Source organism: Euleptes europaea, chromosome 4, assembly GCF_029931775.1.
Source record: "Euleptes europaea isolate rEulEur1 chromosome 4, rEulEur1.hap1, whole genome shotgun sequence".
In the NCBI taxonomy this organism is placed as follows: Eukaryota; Metazoa; Chordata; class Lepidosauria; order Squamata; family Sphaerodactylidae; genus Euleptes; species Euleptes europaea.
In genome coordinates this window covers 14,245,605-14,265,037 of record NC_079315.1, presented here as the reverse complement: position 1 = coordinate 14,265,037, position 19,433 = coordinate 14,245,605, and the positions used below count along the sequence as shown (strand labels likewise).

General features: G+C 46.4%; 1 protein-coding gene across 2 annotated transcripts in view; it reads left to right on the top strand.

Annotated features, from left to right (window-relative positions):
- Positions 1–10,110: 10,110 nt before the first annotated feature.
- The window catches only part of POLR2B (RNA polymerase II subunit B), a 33,097-nt gene continuing 23,774 nt past the window's right edge, over positions 10,111–19,433 (top strand). For both annotated transcript variants that reach the window (XM_056848921.1, XM_056848922.1), the window contains exons 1-7: positions 10,111–10,177; positions 13,586–13,658; positions 14,173–14,323; positions 15,012–15,124; positions 15,611–15,830; positions 17,426–17,584; positions 18,374–18,538. In XM_056848921.1, coding sequence (XP_056704899.1) covers positions 10,159–10,177; positions 13,586–13,658; positions 14,173–14,323; positions 15,012–15,124; positions 15,611–15,830; positions 17,426–17,584; positions 18,374–18,538 — 900 coding nt within the window. In that variant the 5' untranslated portion in view covers positions 10,111–10,158. The remainder of the gene's footprint in view (positions 10,178–13,585; positions 13,659–14,172; positions 14,324–15,011; positions 15,125–15,610; positions 15,831–17,425; positions 17,585–18,373; positions 18,539–19,433) is intronic.

Here is a 19,433-nt window from a genome sequence, read left to right as displayed (position 1 = left end):
TAGGAAACGTTGAGGGCAGCAGGAAAAGAGGAAGATCCAACAAGAGATGGATTGACTCAATAAAAGATGGATTGACTCTAAAACTGCCTGGTCATTATCGTTATTGTCATTATTATTGCTCTTAAGGTTTGTTTCTTATTGCTTATTATTACAGCGTTGCCTCTTCTGACTAGTCTGCATTCTGTTAGTTCTTTTAAACCTTCTTCTAATTTTTAGCGTTCCATTAGTATTAGTAATAAAACTTCTTTATTCAAAAGGCGGATTTGAGCTTAATCTCAAGGGACTGCATGGTGTAGCATCCCTTGGTCTACTAGAGTTTCCACTACTGAAGAAAAGACGCTGGGCAGATTTGCTCCCACCACCGTTGGGAGTAGGGTTGCCAGGTCCCTCTTCGCCACCGGTTTTTGGGGCGGAGCCTGAGGAGGGCGGGGTTTGGGGAGGGGAGGGACTTCAACGCCATAAAGTCCAATTGCCAAAGCGGCCATTTTCTCCAGGTGAACTGATCCCTATCGGCTGGAGATCAGCTGTAACAGCAGGAGATCTCCAGCTAGTACCTGGAGGTTGGCAACCGTAATTGGGAGCCCCCACCAAAGGGCGGTAGGAAGGTCCCTTTTGAGGTGGACTAGATGGCATCTTGTCCACCCCCACCCCAATGCATTGCCACTGATGCCCGAGGCTGCTCAGAACATGGCCATCTCCAAAGAGGCAAAGGTGGCCATTTACCCCAAAACTCAAGGGCGTGCCAACCCCAAGAACCATGCCATTTTATTGCATATGGAACCCTTGCCCCCGCCCAAGGCAATTGGGAGAGTCTAACAGACTTGGCTCTTTCTGGTGGAGGGGGCCCATTAAGGTACACCTGCAGATGGGAGGGGTCTTTATCTTAGGGTTGCCAGGTCCCTTTTTGCCACTGGTTTTTTGGGTGGAGCCTGAGGAGGGCGGGGTTTGGGGAGGGGAGGGACTTCAATGCCCTAGATTCCAAAGGCCAAAGAGGCCATTTTCTCCAGGTAAACTGATATCTATTGGCTGGAGATCAGTTGTAATATTAGGAGATCTCCAGCTAGTACCTGGAAGTTGGCAACCATAGATGCCATGCAGGGGAAGGAAGAGCAAACGGATGAGTGTCGGGGGCTGCTTGTTCAACGGGTGACCCAAAGGCAATAGAGACCGGGTTAGCCCTGCTCTTCTGCCCCAGAAGGTGGCAGGAGACCTGGAAAAGGCAGGCATAGGGTTGCCAAATACCAGGTAATGGCAGGCAATTGGCCACCAATTAAGGCGGCTGCTCACTACTTCTCAGCTGGCCGGCAGGTAGGAAGAGGCCAGCTGAAGAGAGGGCGTTGGGGAAAACCTGAAGATTTTGGGGGCAGAGCCAAAGGAGGGTGGGGTTTGGAGAGGGGAGGGACTTCAGTGCCATTGATAGGGTTGCCAGGTCCCTCTTCACCACTGGCGGGAGGTATTTGGGGTGGAGCCTGAGGAGGGCGGGGTTTGGGGAGGGACTTCAATGCCATAGAGTCCAATGGCCAAAGACGGCCATTTTCTCCTGGTGAACTGATCTCTATCGGCTGAAGATCAGTTGTAATAGCAGGACATCTCCAGCCACCACCTGGAGGCTGGCAACCCTAGGCATAATGCCATACAGTCCACCTTCCAGAGTGGCCATTTTCTCCTGATGAACTGATCTCTGTCGCCTGGAGATCAGTTGCAATCCCAGGAGATCTCCAGCCGCCACCTGGAGGCTGGCAAGCCTACATTTATCTCATGTTTCAGAAAAGTGGCAAAAACCAGTGCCCAGGAAGACTTGTTGTGGTTTGCGCCATGAAAGAGCTGCTGCCCATGGGACTGAGGTGGTGGTGGTGGTGGTGGGGGTATGGCGCCAACCTGCCTGAGCTGTGGACCATAGAGTCCCATTGCCAAAGTGGCCATTTTCTCCAGGGGAACTGATCTCTATTGGCTGGAGTTTGGTTGTAATAGCAGGAGATCCCCATGTAGTACCTGGAGGTTGGCAACCCTAGGCCGCTGGCAGCTGCCAAAACTCCCTGATTATGTTTTCAGCTGCTGGTTTGCAACCAGCCTTTAAATCTTTGGGCGGAGCTCCTCTTGTCCGCAATATTTGGCTGCTCCTAATCTAGGGTTGCCAACCTCCAGGCGGTTGAAATCCAAAGAAAAACTTCTCCGTACACAGCCACTGAACACTGAATATGTAGTTTTAACAATATATTTGTTTGCTCTAGCAATACTATATAACCATCAACATATACAGAAAAACTTGATAGTTACAATTCTGTATAAATATAGAACTTGTCTATTTATACATATTTAGACAGAACTGTAACTATCAAGTTTTTCTGTATATGTTGATGGTTATATAGTATAGCTAGAGCAAACAAATATATTGTTAAAACTGTACATATTCAATGTTCAGTGGCTGTGTCCTGAGTTTTTCTTTGGATTTCAACTACCTTATAACCTCCAGGCGGTGGCTGGAGACCTCCTGCCACGATAACCGATCTCCAGCCAATAGAAATCAGTCCCCCTGGAGGAAATGGCCACTTTGGCAACCGAACTCTATGGCACTGAAGTCCCTCCTCTCTCCGGACCCCGCCCACCTTAGGCTCCGCCCTCAAAATCTCCCAGCACTCTGGAGGAGAGGCAGCCCTGCATGCTCAGAGGACCTTGGTTGAATTGAAAACGTCATCATCATATTTTTTGGGTAGTTCTATAGTTGGATGTGCATGCGTCCGGACTGGTGCATGGCAGTTGTCACGTGGCTCTTTCGGTTGATGGCAGATGTGGCTCTCTGTGAAGCAAGGAGTGAATGAAAATGAATTTAATCAGTTGCCGCCAACATGAAGCCATTTTGAACCCCAGTTCTCTTCCCTGCAAGCTTTAGGGAAAACTGTTTCCTTTCAGTTTTCTGGGTAACCAAAGCAACACCAATAGGGATGGATTCTAGACCAGGGGACCCATTGTGATGGGTCTAGACTAGATGGGTCTAGACTAGACCCATTGTGATGTTGGCTCTTGCCCCGCCCTTCCTTGTCAGTTGGGTGTCCGGTCCAGCCCCAACGGACAGCAGTCGGGGCGACTAGAAAGCGCCCTATTAAAACATCTCAGATAACAAACGGTACCGTTATCTCTACTTCTTCCGTGAGAAAGAGGAGAGCGGACACAGCATCGAAATGGAAGAGAAAATGGTAAGGAAGATGTGTAGTGGTGTAGTGGTTAAGATGGTGTAGAGATTAAGAGCGGTGGTTTGGAGCAGCGGGCTCTGATCTGGAGGACCGGGTTTGATTCCCCACTCCTCCACAGGAAGCCAGCTGGGCGACTTTGGTTTGGTCTGTTGTGGGGAGGGGAAGGGAAGGCGATGGTCAGCCAGTTTGATTCTCCCTTAAGTGGCAGAGAAAGTTGGCATATCAAAACCAACTTTTCTTCTTCTTATACAGGTTTGGGGGAGGGCGGGTAGGCATAGACAGAAATGCCATTGGTATATAGATGGAAAGGCAGAGAGGTTTGGCCAGCCAAAGGGGGGGGGGAATCCAAAATGGCCTACCCTCGGGTGGTAAAAATATTCTGACAAACCAGTTACATCATGTTTAGGGTTGCCAGGTCCCTCTTCGCCACCGGCAGGAGGTTTTTTGGGCGTAGCTTGAGGAAGGCGGGGTTTGAGGAGGGGAGGGACTCCAATGCCATAGAGTCCAATTGCCAAAGTGGCCATTTTCTCCGGGGGAACTGATCGCTATCAGCTGGAGATCAATTGTAATAGCAGGAGATCTCCGGTTAGTACCTGGATGTTTACAACTCTCGTGGGAACAGATGACTTGGTAGCTCCTGCTGTTCATCACCTAACAATATGCATTCTTGTATAGCATGAAGGTCTCATTTGTTTTCATACCCTCTTTTCCTTCCAGGGAAAAGTAAACCTTGGTCTCCCCAAAGAGTTGCCAATCACAAGGTGCCTTTTTTACACCTGGAATTCCCCCAGGGTGACGCACCGGAGAGATGCCCAGCCCAAGCGCAACAACAAAGATTGGGGGAAGGCGAAGCGCACCTACCATCCTTCCCTGCTGCCCATCCTGGAGGAGGAAACCGGCGGGGCTCAGGATATTTGGGATGGTGCCCCTAAAGCGGTGCCAGGATTGCCCTCTCAGGCCAGGCCCGTGCCCACCAGGTTCTGCAATAGGAAGTCTCCCCCTCAGAAGTGCCCGAACCATCTTTCACTGCCGCCCGTCTTGAAGAAGGAAATTGGGGCCCCGCAGGAGATTCGGGACGGTGCCCCTAAACAGCTGCCATCTTGTGCAACCGGAAGTCTCCCCCTCAGAAGAGCCTGAACCATCTTTCAATGCTGACCAACCTGGAGGAGGAAACTGTGGGCTCTCGGGAGATTCGAGCTGGTGCCCCTAAAGCATCTCAGGGCAAACCTCCACGCACCACATCCCGCAGGAGGAAGTCTCCCTATAAGAAGCGCCTGTACCATCATACCCTGCAGACCATCCCGGAGGAGGAAACTTGGGAACTTCAGGAGACTCGGCAACGTGCGGAGGCTGCGGGGGGAGAACAGAGAGGTACGTGCCAACCCCATGAAGCCAGAGAGGCTTGAGAAAGGGGGAACTGTTGAAAGAACACATGATCTGTTTGAAACCTGAGTCAGCTGGGGAGGGAGGGGGAGACCCAGCAGGATGTGAACCTACAGGTGGCGGCTGGAGATCTGCTATTACAACTGATCTCCAGCCGATAGAGATCTGTTCTCCTGGAGAAAATGGCCGCTTTGGCCATTGGACACTATGGCATTGAAGACCCTCCCCTCCCCAAACCCTGCTCTCCTCAGGCTCTGCCCAAGAAAACTCCCGCTGGTGGCAGAGAGACCTGGCAACCCTATCCGAGATAGACTGCTTCCGAATGCCGAAGTTCTATTTAGCTGCCTAGATTGTTCAGTCTTCCACAAATTGGTCTAATTCAGTCGGCCAGTTCTTCTGGTGGGACTGCCTTCTAACAGAAACAGGGCCGGATTTAGGTTTGATGAGGCCCTAAGCTATTGAAGGTAACGGGGCCCTTTATATGTCCAGCTGTCCTTTGTCAACAACAAATTGTCGCTGTTTTTTGTGTTGAATATATGCTATATGGTAATTTATGGACCTAATAGGTATCTAAAGCCATTTGCACATAACAAAATATGTATTTTATCAAAGTAATTGTTGAACTGAAATACAATTATGTATGTAGGTTTTATTTTATTTGTTTTTCATCTTATATTTTGGAAATGTACATCCAGGTTTTTTTTCCTTTAAATTTTTTGGGGGGGCCCAAGAGAGTGGGGCCCTAAGCTATAGCTTGTTTAGGTTATACGTAAATCCGGCACTGAACAGAAAGAACCCATGTGGATAAATCCCAGAAGGAACTACAGTTCCCAGAATTCCTTGGTTAGGAGTCATTGCAGTCGGGACGAGTTCGGTACAGTGGCCTCTCTTTTTCTTGCAGGTCTCAGCAGTGCCAGAAGGCGGCCAGGAGGTACCACCGGCCCACCCTTCAACGGGTTCTGGCCAGTCCTCATCACCACAGAGTCGGAATCGTGTCCTCCTACTCTTCCGGAATATCTTCAAGTGGCCCCGCAGATTAGCCCTGGACCCCTCCACCACTCCTGCAAGGGCTGAGACGAGACGCCGGGGCATCTTCAGCCACCTTGAGAGAATGGATAAATAAACACCGGGGGGCTTGTCTACCCTGCTGAGGAGTACCAAGCATGATTGAGCGGGCAGAGGATGCTTTAGAGAACTTTAATGAATTATTGTTATTGCTATGTTGTTATAACCCTAAAGTGTGTTTATTGCAGTATTTAAGTATTTACTATTACAAACTTTAATTTACTATTACAATTAATTTAATATTATTAATAATAATAATTTAATATTGCAATTTTATGGCATGTATATAGTTGTACAGGATTGTTTGCTCTTTTATTGTTAGTATTTACTATTTTGTTAGTATTAGTATTTGTTAGTATTTAATATTACAACCTTTGTTCATTTTTATGGCATGTATATATTAGCATAGGATTGATGGTTCTTTTATTGTTGTTGCTATTCAGTATTTTGCTAGTATTAGCATTTATATATTAGCACATGCCATTCTCGCCGGTCGCTCGGCAGGTCTCGCTGGCGGAGTTGGGGAGGCTTGCAGCGAAGCGTCAGCTCTGCTGGGCGGCTCTTCCGCTGAGTCCCGTGGAGTTAAAGTCACTGGCACGCTTGGACCCTCCAGACTGCAGTCTCTTGACCTTTCCCGTCTCGCTGTCACCTCTCGCCTGGGCAGGAGGCGGTTGGACGGTTGGCGGTGCTGAGTCTGCTCCCGCTTCAGGCTGCCGAATCTGATGCAAGTCAAGCAGGGTTGAATCCTCCAGGTAGAGTTCCCCGTCTACACAGAGGAAGTGTGGGACGTGCGTTACATCCAATGTAAAAAGGCTGCTGTTGTCTTGCTCCAGCCCAAAATTCTGTCTTGTTGCCATTTTCCAAAACCTCACTCCTGACCAAAATAACAAAGGTGCTTATGGTTGTGGTGGAGGCAGCTGATAGACTGACTCGGGAGGCGCGCCACTTTGACCAAACAGAAACTTCACATCTAAAGTCTTACTTGAGTCTCTTTGCTTCAAGATGCACTATCAGAGCATCAAGTGTGTTTTGATGTTCCTGAATCCATGGAACTGAATTCTTCTCAGATTGAGAAATTAGTCCATTTAAAGGTGCTATGCATTCAGCGAAGTCTGGGACAAAATTGCATGCAAAACTGAATAAACCCAGAATGCTCTGTCGTCGTTTCAAAGTTTTTGGAGGTGGCAAAGACAAAATTTTATCATTCAACCTTTGAGTGAAACCTTTGTCAGTATCAGTCACTTCCAGGCAGCTGAGCAACCTTCTCATTCGTTCTGTGGACTTGGAGCCGTGACTTATTTTCATGCCCATGTTTTCCTTATTGATATGCTCTGTGCATTTTGAGTTCTGTAAATTGCTTTCAAGAGGTCTGTCTAATTTATCGTATAAGTAATGGTTGTAAGAGGTGCATTTACGCTGCGGTCCACCTTTTATGGCTTCAGGAGGGCTAAGGCCACTTCTGTTTGTTTTGGTTTCTCGCGTATTGGTCTCCTGGACTGGCAGGTGCTTGCCTGTCTGTTGGATTCATCTGTCATTCCACCTGACCCCTGAATCCAGCTGCTTATCTAGTTATCTGCCCCACTTCTCTCTTTCCTTGGAAGACTCGCCATTCTAACGATGGCCTCCAGGCCAAAACTCCTCCTGGGTGTCGCAGTCCAAAGGTTCATCCGCAGCCCCTCCGAGCTCATCTTTCGGCCTCTCCTGATGGGCCTCCTCTTCTCCTCGTTCCTGGTGCTGCAGCTGCAAAGCCAAAATGTTGGGAGCTGTTTAATTTAAGACCCTTCTGAGAATCGGCACTGTTGGCTTCTTCTTCACAAACACAGAAGAAGAGTGCACATTTCATGTCATTTCTTTTTTGCGTAGTTCATTTAGACCAGGCTGTCCTAACTTCGTGTGCAGAAGGTTTTATCCTGGCACCACTGGGATCCCAGGTTCTGGGGAACAGCTTTCTTTACCCAAGGCCTCGGAGAGGTGCTGCCAGTCACAGAAAATACTATGGGATGGCGTTTCTGAGGCTGCATCAGGATTTCCATAGAAAGATTGGTGTCCTCCTGGTGGCTGGTTTGCCCCCTCAGTCTCTCTGTAAACGTCGAGCTCTAAGTTATTTGGATGTTGTGAAATATGCCCAGGTTTTCCTTATGGATATCATCTCTGTGTTGTGAATTCTGTAAGTTGTTCTCAACAACTCTGTCTATTTTTATTGTATAAATAATTGTTGAAAAAATGCATTTTCACAGCGGTCCTTGCTGTTGTTCACCTATTATGGCTTCAGCTGACCTAAGACAATGTCGGTTTGTTCTTGTTTCTCATTTATTGGTCTCCAGGACCAACAGGTTCTTGCCCATCCGCTGAGGTAAATGATCCTAGGTAAATGATTGTCACGATTCCCCCTTAGCTTCTTTCTTATGCTCAATATCAAATCTGCCAATGTGTGTTTCTGCTCCTGCAGTAGGACTGGAATTTTCTGAACCATCCTTGGAGGCTAAAGCGCAAATAACAACATCCCTTTTTAGAGTAAAAATCTTTTATCAGAGATGTATGTTTTAGGCGGCCGGGAAGGTGTAACTCCCAAATACCTCAGCCAATGGGGAAAGGGAGAGGGCAGTGCTATTCGGCTTTTAGGGACTTAAAATGTCTGTGTAAACGCTGTTGCTTCGAGTTAGCTAGCTTGGATTATCGCTATTCCATTGCAATAAAGCTATTTAAACTTTTATCTCTGGTCCTATTGGCTCTACTTCTTGCCCTTTGGGGTATTGGAGTAAGAGGGTTTCTGACAGTCCCCCTGGAGAAAATGGACGCTTTGGAAATTGGACTTTATGGCATTGAAGTCCCTCCCCTCCCCAAACGCTGCCCTTCTCAGGTTCCACCCCCAAAATCTCCAGGTATTTCCCAACCCGCAGCTGGCAACCCTAGTTATAGTCCACCAAACCCCACCCTCTTCAGGCTCTGCCCTCAAAATCTCCAGGTATTTCCCAACCCGCAGCTGGCAACCCTGTCCTAATCCTGCCTCAAAGGTATGTTTGGCATTCCACGTCTGACTCTACACTTGGGGAGAGGCTGTGGCTCAGTGGTAGAGCATCTGCTTGGCATGCAGAAGGTTCAGTCCCTGGCATCTCTAGGTAAAGAGACTGAGCCAGTAAGTGATGTGAAAGACCTCTGCCTGAGACCCTGGTGAGCTGCTGCCGGTCTGACAGTGATGGACCCAGGGCCTGATTCGGTATAAGGCAGCTTCATGTGTTCACACAATATGTGAGGGTTCGATGACATGAGGGACATAGCCAGCGTAGTGTAGTGGTTAAGAGCGGTGGTTTGGAGTGGTGTTAGTCTTTAAGGTGCTACTGGACTCTCGCTCTTTTCTACCACCAGTGACAGACTTAACACTGCTACCCATCAGTATCAACATGTCATGCATAAAAATGTCCGGGACGCGGGGGGCCAACGAAAAGCGAGTCAGCAAGCAAGGTTCCCTCCTCCCCCGTCTAATAATCAGGCTAATAAAAGTGTTAAAGGTGGGGGCGTCATTGGGTCGCCATGAGTCGGAAGTGACTTGAGGGCACTTCACGCACACATTGGCCATTTATGCATGGGATGTTTTGCTTTGCATTTGCCGCTCTCTAAATGCACATTTCCCCCCATCCGAATTCTCATAACTCAAAAATAAGCCCCTCCGTGCAGAGTTTTTGAGAATTCGGATGGGGGAAAATGTGCATTTAGAGAGCGGCACATCCAAGGCAAAACCTCCCATGCCTAGAATCCTACAGCCATGTATGCATGGGAGGTTTTGCCTTGGACGTGCCGCTCTCCCATCCCAATTCTCAAAACTTATTTTTCTCAAAGCTAATTTTTGAAAACTTTATTTTTCTCAAAGCTAATTTTTGAAAACTTTATTTTTCTCAAAGCTAATTTTTGAAAACTTTATTTTTCTCAAAGCTAATTTTTGAAAACTTTATTTTTCTCAAAGCTAATTTTTGAAAACTTTATTTTTCTCAAAGCTTACTTTTGAAAACTTGTTTTTTCTCAAAGCTTACTTTTGAAAACTTATTTTTCTCAAAGCTTACTTTTGAAAACGTATTTTTCTCAAAGCTTACTTTTGAAAACTTTTTTTTCTCAAAGCTTACTTTAGAAAACTTATTTTTCTCAAAGCTTATTTTTGAAAACTTATTTTTCCCAAAGCTTATTTTTAAATTTGGTTGGGGGGAAACGTGCATCTAGAGAGCAGCAAGTCCAAGGCAAAACCTCCCGTGCATAAACAGCAATGGGGGGGGGGAATTCTTTCAATCTGAGACCGGAAGTGCAGAGGAGTCCGTCGTCAAGGAGACCAGGGAGCACTTCCGCATTCAGGGCGGAAGTGGCTTAACCGAGGGGAACCGGAAGTCTGAGCTGTGCGCAGGCGCCTGCGTAGAGGCTCGGCTTCAGCGCGACGTTCTCGGCAGTGAGAGCAGCTCGGAGCCGGCGCGGGTTCCTGGTCGTCAGTTCGTTTCCGTTGGGTCTGTGGCAGCCTTGAGGCGCTTTCGCCAAGATGTACGACGCGGACGAAGGTGAGGCCTGGCCGGGGGTGGTCCTTGGACTCTCGGGGTGGTCTCCGCACTTAGCTCCGGAGACGGTGGCTTGGGAAGGGGGGCGGGGTTCCGTCATAAGAACATAAGAAAGGCCCTGCTGGCTCAGACCAAGGCCCATCGAGTCCAGCAGTCTGGTCACACAGTGGCCGACCAGGGGCCTCTAGGAATCCCACCAACATAACAACATAAGAAAAGCCCTGCTGGCTCAGACCCAGGCCCATCAAGTCCAGCAGTCTGTTCACACAGTGGCCAACCAGGTGCCTCTAGGAAGCCCCTAAACAAGACGACTGCAGCAGCACTGTCCTGCCTGTGCTCCACAGCTCCTAATACAATTACATATAATAAGCACATAAGAAAGGTCATGCTGGATCAGACCAAGGCCCATCGAGTCCAGCAGTCTGGCCACACAGTGGACAACCAGGTGCCTCTAGGAAGCCCACATATAAGACATAGGAACATAAGAAAGGCCCTGCTGGATCAGACCGAAACCCATCAACTCCAGCAGTCTGTTTCACACAGTGGCCAACCAGGTGCCTCCAGGAAGCCCCCAAACAAGATGACTGCAGCAGCACCATCCTGCCTGTGTTCCACAGTACCTAATACAGTTACATATAATTATAATAACATAAGAAAAGCCCTGCTGGATCAGACCGAGGCCCATCAACTCCAGCAGTCTGTTCACACAGTGGCCAACCAGGTGCCTCCAGGAAGCCCCCAAACAAGACAACCGCAGCAGCAGCATCCTGCCTGCGTTCCACAGCACCTAATACAATTACATATAATTATAATAGCATAAGAAAAACCCTGCTGGCTCAGACCAAGGCCCATCGAGTCCAGCAGTCTGGTCACACAGTGGCCAACCAGGTGCCTCTAGGAAGCCCCCAAACAAGACGACTGCAGCAGCATTATCCTGCCTCTGTTCCACAGCACCTAATATAACAGGCATGCTCCTCTGGTCCTGGAGAGAAATAGGTATGCATCATGACTAGTATTCATTTTGACTAACAGCCATGGACAGCTCTCTCCTCCATGAACAATTCCACTCCCCTCTTCAAGCCTTCCAAGTTGGCAGCCATCGCCAGATCCTGGGGCAGGGAGTTCCACAATTCAACTATGCATTGTGTGAAGAAATACTTCTTTTTATCTGTTTTGAATCTCTCACCCTCCAGCTTCAGCTGGTGACCCCCGCGTTCTGGTATTATGAGAGAGGGAGAAAAGCTTCTCCCTGTCCACTCTCTCCATATCATGTATAATTGTATAGACCTCTGTCGTATCTCCCCTTAGGAGAAAAGATTAGGTTTGGGATGTCTCCTCAGGCTGCTTAAAACAAGTAATCATAAATGGCGTTTCTTTTGTTTGAGCATTAAAGCGCTTTGCATCATTACACCCAGGAGAGCATTTTTCTAAAGGGAATAAAAGCTGTACTGTGGTTGGCCACTGTGTGAACAGACTGCTGGACTTGATGGACCTTGGTCTGATCCAGCATAGCCTTTCTTATGTTCTTAAGTGCTAATTTTGATTAAGTGGAGGCTAATAGTTTGCCACAGCTTATCTGATAGTCCAGCCTGTGCTGGGCTGTGCTAAGCGTTTCTGAGGCACCAGCAACCCTGAGATAAGTAAACAGCCCAAATCCCTTTTGTTTCAGCTGTCATCCGTAAGATTGTGTGTCAAGATCCTACGTTGTTAGTCATGTGATGTTGTTAAATATCGCACAATAACAAGTCTACATGCATATGTATGGTAAGGTTTGAACTGGGGCTTTCTGGTTGACAGCTGGTACTCCTTAGCAAATCACTGTGCTACACCAGTTTCGACTTCGTGATGCCCCTGTGATAGCATTCCTGACTCGCTTCTCTCATTGTTTAGCTTGCCTTCCCTTTTCCTTCTGTGTAACAGCAGAATGAAATAGTAATTCAGTAGGTGCAAGTTAAAAAAAAGTATGTTCAGTTGTTGCTGGGGCGGGAACTTTGCTGGAAAAAGAAACCTTGGCTGAATTAAAATTTCTGATAGACCTCAATGCTGTTCTTGCTCAATTTTCAAGTTTCCGAAGTTTATCTTTAAATTACAGCATGGTTTCTAGTTTTCACATCTCTACATATCTTGCCCTAGAGTAAGAGAGAACCCTGTTTAGGCCAAAGACAGTTCATTACTTGGATGTTCACTTTGGGGCTGTTGATACTTAGCCTCAATAAGTAGCAACTAGAAGGCCCACCTTTTTATTTTTAATGACATCTTTAAATCTTGTTTGATCCTATTGGTATTCTGGCAATCACATGCATTCTTACTCAGAAGTATATCCTGCTGAGTGTGAGGGGGCTCTGTTTCAGATTACAGTGCATACCACTCTAAAGCAGTCCCTTAAACCAATTCTGCTCACTCTATCTCATTACAGGAGAACTGGAAAAATACTTTTGCAATGCCATCCAGTACAGGGTTTCTCCAGTCCAAGTCCATTGATTTCAGCAGGTTGAGGTTGAATAAGATTGCACTTTTAGTCTTCCAGTTCATCTACTCCCCCTTACTGTCACTCTTGATCTTTAAACAGAAAAACTGATGCACTGTGTCAGTATCATTAGAGATCTCAAGCCAACTCTTGGCGTGCCTCCATAGAACTATCCAATATAAAGGAACTATTCTTTATATTGGATAGTTCTATGGAGTACTGTGTGCAGTTCTGGAGGCCTCACTTCAAAAAGGATGCGGACAGAATGGAGCGGGTGAAGAGGAGAGCGACGAGGATGATCAGGGGCCTGGAGACGAAGCCCTATGAAGAAAAGCTGAAGGAGTTGGGAATGTTCAGTCTGGAGAAGAAGCGATTGAGGGAGGACATGGTTGCTCTCTTGAAGTATTTGAAGGGCTGTCACTTAGAGGAGGGCAGGGAGCTGTTCTTGTTTGCAGCAGAGGCTAGGACTTGAAAAAATGGGTTTAAATTGTGGGCGGAAAGGTACCGGTTGGATATTAGGGGAAAAAATTTCATAGTAAGAGTTGTTTGACAGTGGAATCAGCTACCTAGGGAGGTAGTGAGCTCCCACTCACTGGCAGTCTTTAAGCAGAGGCTAGAAAAACACTTGTCAGGGATGCTCTAGGCCTATCCTGCATTAAGCAGGGGGTTGGACTAGATGGCCTGAATGACCCCTTCCAACGCTACGATTCTATATGCAGATGATTCAGCCCTTGGCATATCTAGTTGAAAATATTTAATGTAACATGGTTGGGAACAAACCTCTGCGTGAGACCTAGCAGAGCCATGGGCAGTTGAAAACTGTTGGCATGGGTTTGGGGCAAAAATGCTTAAGCTATTTGAAGGGAGACTGTGCACATTTCTGTGTAGTAAGGGCTGAAGAAGCAACAGTTAATGTGTTGGTTCCCCCCCTTTTTTTCTGGCAGATATGCAATATGATGAAGACGATGATGAAATCACTCCAGACTTATGGCAGGAAGCATGTTGGATTGTTATTAGGTAACTTTCTGGGTTGTGACTATAATACACGTTGAGTATCTCTTATCCGGAATGCTTGGGACCAGAAGTGCTCATATTTTGGATCTTTCCTTATTTTGGAATATTTGCATATACATAATGATATATCTTGGGGGTGGGAGCCAAATAATACATTTTTTTAGTATTCCCAAATAACTAAACTTGGCATTGTTATTAAAAGATGGGATATGCGTATTTGGCTCCTCCACACCACTCTCACAGGGTTTGAACACTTACCTCCAAGAGCAGAGAAACTGTGCAGCCCAGGAAAAATATTCCAGTGGATTTTCAGAAGAGATTCGCCCCGCCAGTCTTTTGGCACAGTCTGTCCTTTTATGAGTATGGTCAGGAAGCCTATCTTAGGGGTTGCCCCAAGAGAACCAAAGATAAGGACTGGTATTTTCGCACTGGTTGTAATCTTTTAAGACATTATCATAATGTCTTTTTGATGGGTAACTTTTACTCAATAAATTCTCTGGTTCCCTCCCCCCAAAAGCTCCTATTTTGATGAAAAGGGCCTGGTTCGACAGCAGCTGGATTCTTTTGATGAGTTCATTCAGATGTCTGTGCAGAGAATTGTGGAAGACGCTCCACCAATTGACCTCCAAGCAGAAGCTCAGCATGCTACAGGAGAAGTGGAAGAGCCGGTAAGATGCGACCCTGCCAGCATGGTGTAGTGGTTAGAGAATTGAACAAGGATCTGAGAGACCTAGGTTTGAATCCCTGCTCTGCCAGGGAAGCTTACTGGGTGACCTTAGGCCAGTTGCATACTGCCAGGGGTTGTTGTAAGGATAAAATGGGGGAGAGGAGAATTAGGTAAGTTGCTTTGGTTACCCATTGGGGAGAAAAGTGGAGTATAAGTGAAGTAAATAAAGTACATGTTAGAGCAAGTCGCTGGTGTTTGTGAACTCTACACTATTAAAAAAAATGAAATTCTGTGCTGGCACAATCCAAATTCTGTGCCCAGAAAACTTTAATTCTACCGTTTTTATAAATTATGTTCATGGAAAAAAGGCTCATAATTCTTTTGTGTAATTTATCCTTATGTTAATCATGAAAAAGGGGCATGGAGCCTGGTAGGGTGTTGAAGCTTAATCCTTGGCTGGAAATCTTAGTCCTTCCATACTCTGCTCCCAAGGGTATCTTTACATCCATAAGGACTAAACACCAAGCTGAGGTTCTCAAGAGAATATTGCATCTCACTATCTTTTTCCATTTCCACAGTACGATGGCGTACCAGCAGCTCTGCTGTGGGATTACGAGGACAGTTGAAAAAGCTTTCGCTTCTCCAAATAAATTGCTAATCAAAGCCACGTGTGTTGGTTTGTTTTACAGCCACGGTATCTGCTGAAATTTGAACAAATTTATCTCTCCAAACCGACACATTGGGAAAGAGATGGCGCCCCTTCACCCATGACGCCAAATGAGGCCAGGCTGAGAAATCTTACGTAAGAAATACTTACTGGAACGATGGCTGGAACGATGTTTGAAAAAGCCCCGGTTGCTTTTGCGAAAACAGTATAAGATACAAAGAGCTGAATACGGATAATATTAAACTGTAATTTTAAAGGTGTTCTTGTTTAGTTTAACAGAAATGTAGCAATAGAGAATAAATATATGACACTTTAGAATGTTGGAGTTTAAATTGGGATAAAAGGCATATTCCCACCCAGTGTATATATAAATTTTTGGTCTTTATACTTTTGAAGCACTATTGTAATATTCCATTCCCCCCTATCCTTTTGTGTTATTTCCTTTATTCTTTTGAAAATAAAAAAAAAAGCCCCAGTTGCTTGCGATGTCCAAAGCATCGCACATTGGGAAAAGCAGATTTGCTTAAACTTTGGAATTGTTTAGTGTGAAGTTTGTGCGTTTATAAAAATATAATTCTGATGCTGGAAATTTATATGCCACATGGTGCTTTCTGATTGTAGGTATTCTGCTCCATTATATGTGGACATAACAAAGACTGTCATTAAGGAAGGGGAGGACCAACTGCAAACACAACACCAGAAAACCTTCATAGGAAAAATTCCTATCATGCTGCGGTCCACGTACTGCCTGCTTAACGGCTTGACCGATCGTGATCTTTGTGAGCTGAACGAGTGCCCTCTGGACCCCGGCGGCTACTTCATCATTAATGGATCAGAAAAGGTAAGGATTAGGAGCCTGCATGGAAAAAGGACTTGGCATGGGTTTGCTACACAAGGGCTTCAGGTTTTTTGGAATGCCCGTTTTCATTTTTAAGGTTGCGTCGAAGGGTGCCCTGAGAATATTGCTGGTAGTTTTCCGCCTCATGGGTATGATTCTCCATGTGCAGTGCATGGTCATGATGGAGCCCTGCACACACACCCCAGAGCATTTCCTGGTGCAATGGGCAGGTTTTGGCATAGTTTTCTGATCCCAGCAGTCAGACTTAATCAGCCTAACAAACCGTTATCATTTAGCGAAACAGCCTAGAAATAGCACTCCAGGTAGGATCCTGCCAGCATTTCTGCTCACTCTCTTCCAGTTCCTTGCTGTCATCGCCATCCTGTGTGTGTTTTGTTGTCTACACCCGTCCCACGGTAGACATTGTAGCCTTTTCACTTTTTTGACCATTGGGAAAGTTGATATGATAGCAGCTCTCCATTTATATCTAATTCTTCTAGATTGTCCATTAAGAACCTGAATTCTTCTCTCTGTGTCTGTATCTCTGGATTAATGTCTGTCCTGTTTTGAAATTCATACATTTCTGGGTAAAGCCTACTCTTCCATATTGGCTCTCCTGGCCCTTTATTTCTGTGCACACAAATAAGGTGCCCCCCCCCCTCAGCTCAAGGGGCTGTTGAAGAGAGAAGCACACCATCACTTCCAATCACAAACAATATGTAGCATCTTATTTTCTCCTTCTGTTATACATATTTGGGAAGCACGTTACTAATTGGCACATCTACTCATTATTATTCAAGCATGCGTATAACTTATTATATTATATAAATAAACTCCCACTGCAGTTGCACAGCCATCCTAGAAGGAGGACCACTTTCTATCAAGAGATGTGTTTTGGCCACATTTATGACACTTAAGTAACTCTTGCGTCCTATGGAACGAAAAATACGGTACTTGGTTTTGGCAGATGCCCTGAAAAAAGGCGCTCTGGCTAAATCAAATTGCCTTTCAGAGTCTTTTATTCTTTGTATTCTTTGAATTTACTCTGGATGCCGGTTAGGCTGAGAGGGCTAACCCTAAGGCCACCCAAATCCCCCTGTCCAGGTTCACCCACTGTGCTTGCTCAGCCACAATTCTTTCCAGTATTCTCCCCTGAGACTGCCAAAAAAACAAATCAGTGGGTTATAATCAAATCAAGCCTGAACTGACTCTAGAAGCTAAAATGACTAAACTGAGGCTATCGTATTTTGGTCATGTCATGAGACGACAAGAGTCACTGGAAACGACATTCATGCTAGGGAAAGCTGAGGGCAGCAGGAAAAGAGGAAGACCCAACAAGAGATGGATTGACTCAATAAAGGAAGCCACAGTCTTCAATTTGCAAGATCTGAACAAGGCTGCCAAAGACAGGACATTTGGAGGACTTTCATTCATAGGGTCGCCATGAGTCAGAAGCGGCTTGACAGCACTTCACACACACACACATTCTCCCCTGATGGACCATTTGGTATGTTTCAGAAGACCATAAAAGGTCGTCTTGACACTGAAGCTCCAAAACGAATGGTCAGTTCATGCTTTGCTTGCGTTCCCCCTCACAGGTTCTGATTGCTCAAGAGAAGATGGCTACAAACACAGTATATGTGTTCGCTAAGAAAGATTCCAAGTACGCATACACAGGAGAGTGTAGGTCTTGCTTGGAGAATTCTTCGCGGCCAACGAGTACCATATGGGTGAGCATGCTGGCCAGAGGTGGGCAGGTGAGTGTTTCCTTAAAAGTTTGACCTTGGTCGAGGGCAACAGGTTTGCTCTTCTATCTGCACTTCAGCTTTGGGCCCCTTTCTGGTGCCCTTCTGTTCTATATTGTGTTCATCTTGACTTGGAAGGGACGGAGGGTTTGCACCTGTTCTTATTCTGTTCCGGTCAGTGCGGTACCGGCTCCAGTGCTGTTTCTGTGTGAGTAAGTCAGTGAGGCAGCTCTTGAAGAAGAGTTGGTTTTTATATGCTGACTTTTTCTACCACTTAAGGAAGATTCAAACCGGCTTACAATCGCCTTCCCTCCCCCTCCCCACAACAGACACCCTGTGAGGTAGGTGGGGCTGAGAGAGCTCTAAGAGAGCTGTGTCTAGCCAAAGGTCATCCAGCAGGCTTCATGTGTAGGAGCGGGGAAACCAACATGGTTCACCAGATTAGAGTCTGCCGCTCATGTGGAGGAGTGGGGAATCAAACCCGGTTCTCCAGATTAGAGTCCACCGCTCTTAACCACTACGCAGTGCTGGCTCTCAGAAAGATTGGGGACCCCTGGTGTTGTGATTTCTTTGCTCACAAATGACAGTCACTCTGGGATGCTGGCGATGAATGGCCTTGGCATGGTAATGGCAGAATTGGCAGCGTAGCAATGATTTTTACTCGGGGTCCTTAAAGAGTCTTGGGAAATAGCCTTTTCCCAGATGCCTGGTTTGCCGTTAAAATTGCAATGCATTTGAAAACAATAGATGCGTGCGTTGGTAAGGCAGCTGTGTTCATCGTCTGCCTTCCTGCTTTTCCAGGGTGCAAAGAAGAGTGCCATTGGTCAGCGCATTGTGGCCACTTTGCCCTACATCAAACAGGAAGTGCCCATCATTATCGTGTTCCGCGCGTTGGGCTTTGTGTCCGATAGAGACATCCTGGAACATATCATTTATGACTTTGAAGATCCCGAGATGATGGAAATGGTAATCCATCGATTCTTCTGTTCTGGACTTCGATTGAGCAACATGTTATTTTTATAAACATCCGTCCGCTGTAGTAACGTGCTGAATTAGTGACTGGCGCCGTAGCAAAATCATAATTGTATTACGAGTCAGCTCTTTGCAGAAGTAGGCACCACTCGGTATCTAGATGGGCAAGCTTATGAGTCTGTCATTTGGAAGACACCATAACTTGCTGTTCTGGATTTGTCAAACTAGCCATTTGAACAGTGTTTAATTTCTTATGTTTTCAGGATGGGGAGGGGCCATAGCTCAGTAGCAGAGCACCTGCTTTGCATGAAGAAGGTTATTGCCAGTTAAAAGGAACAGGTATTAGGTGATGTGAAAGACCTCTGCCTGAGAATCAGGGGGAGCAGCTGCCAGTCAGAGTAGGCAATGCTGACCCCTGATAGGCTAAGGGTCTGGCTTGTTATAATGCAGCTTAAATAAGAGGCTGTGGCTCAGTGGCAGAACATCTGCTTTGCATGCAAATGTTTGCCTCCAGTTAAAATAATCAAGCAGTAGGTGATGTGAAAGACCTCTGCCTGAGAATCAGGGAGAGCAGCTGCCAGTCAGAGTAGGCAGCGCTGACCCCTGATGGGCTAAAGGTCCAACTCGGTATAATGCAGCTTAAATATGAGGCCGTGGTTCAGTGGCAGAACATCTGCTTTGCATGCAAATGTTTGCCTCCAGTTAAAATAATCGAGCAGTAGGTGATGTGAAAGACCTCTGCCTGAGAATCAGGGAGAGCAGCTGCCAGTCAGAGTAGGTAGCGCTGACCCCTGATGGGCTAAGGGTCTGACTCGGTATAATGCAGCTTAAAATAAGAGCCTGTGGCTCAGTGGTAGAACATCTGTTTCGCATGCTGAAGGTCCCCTTT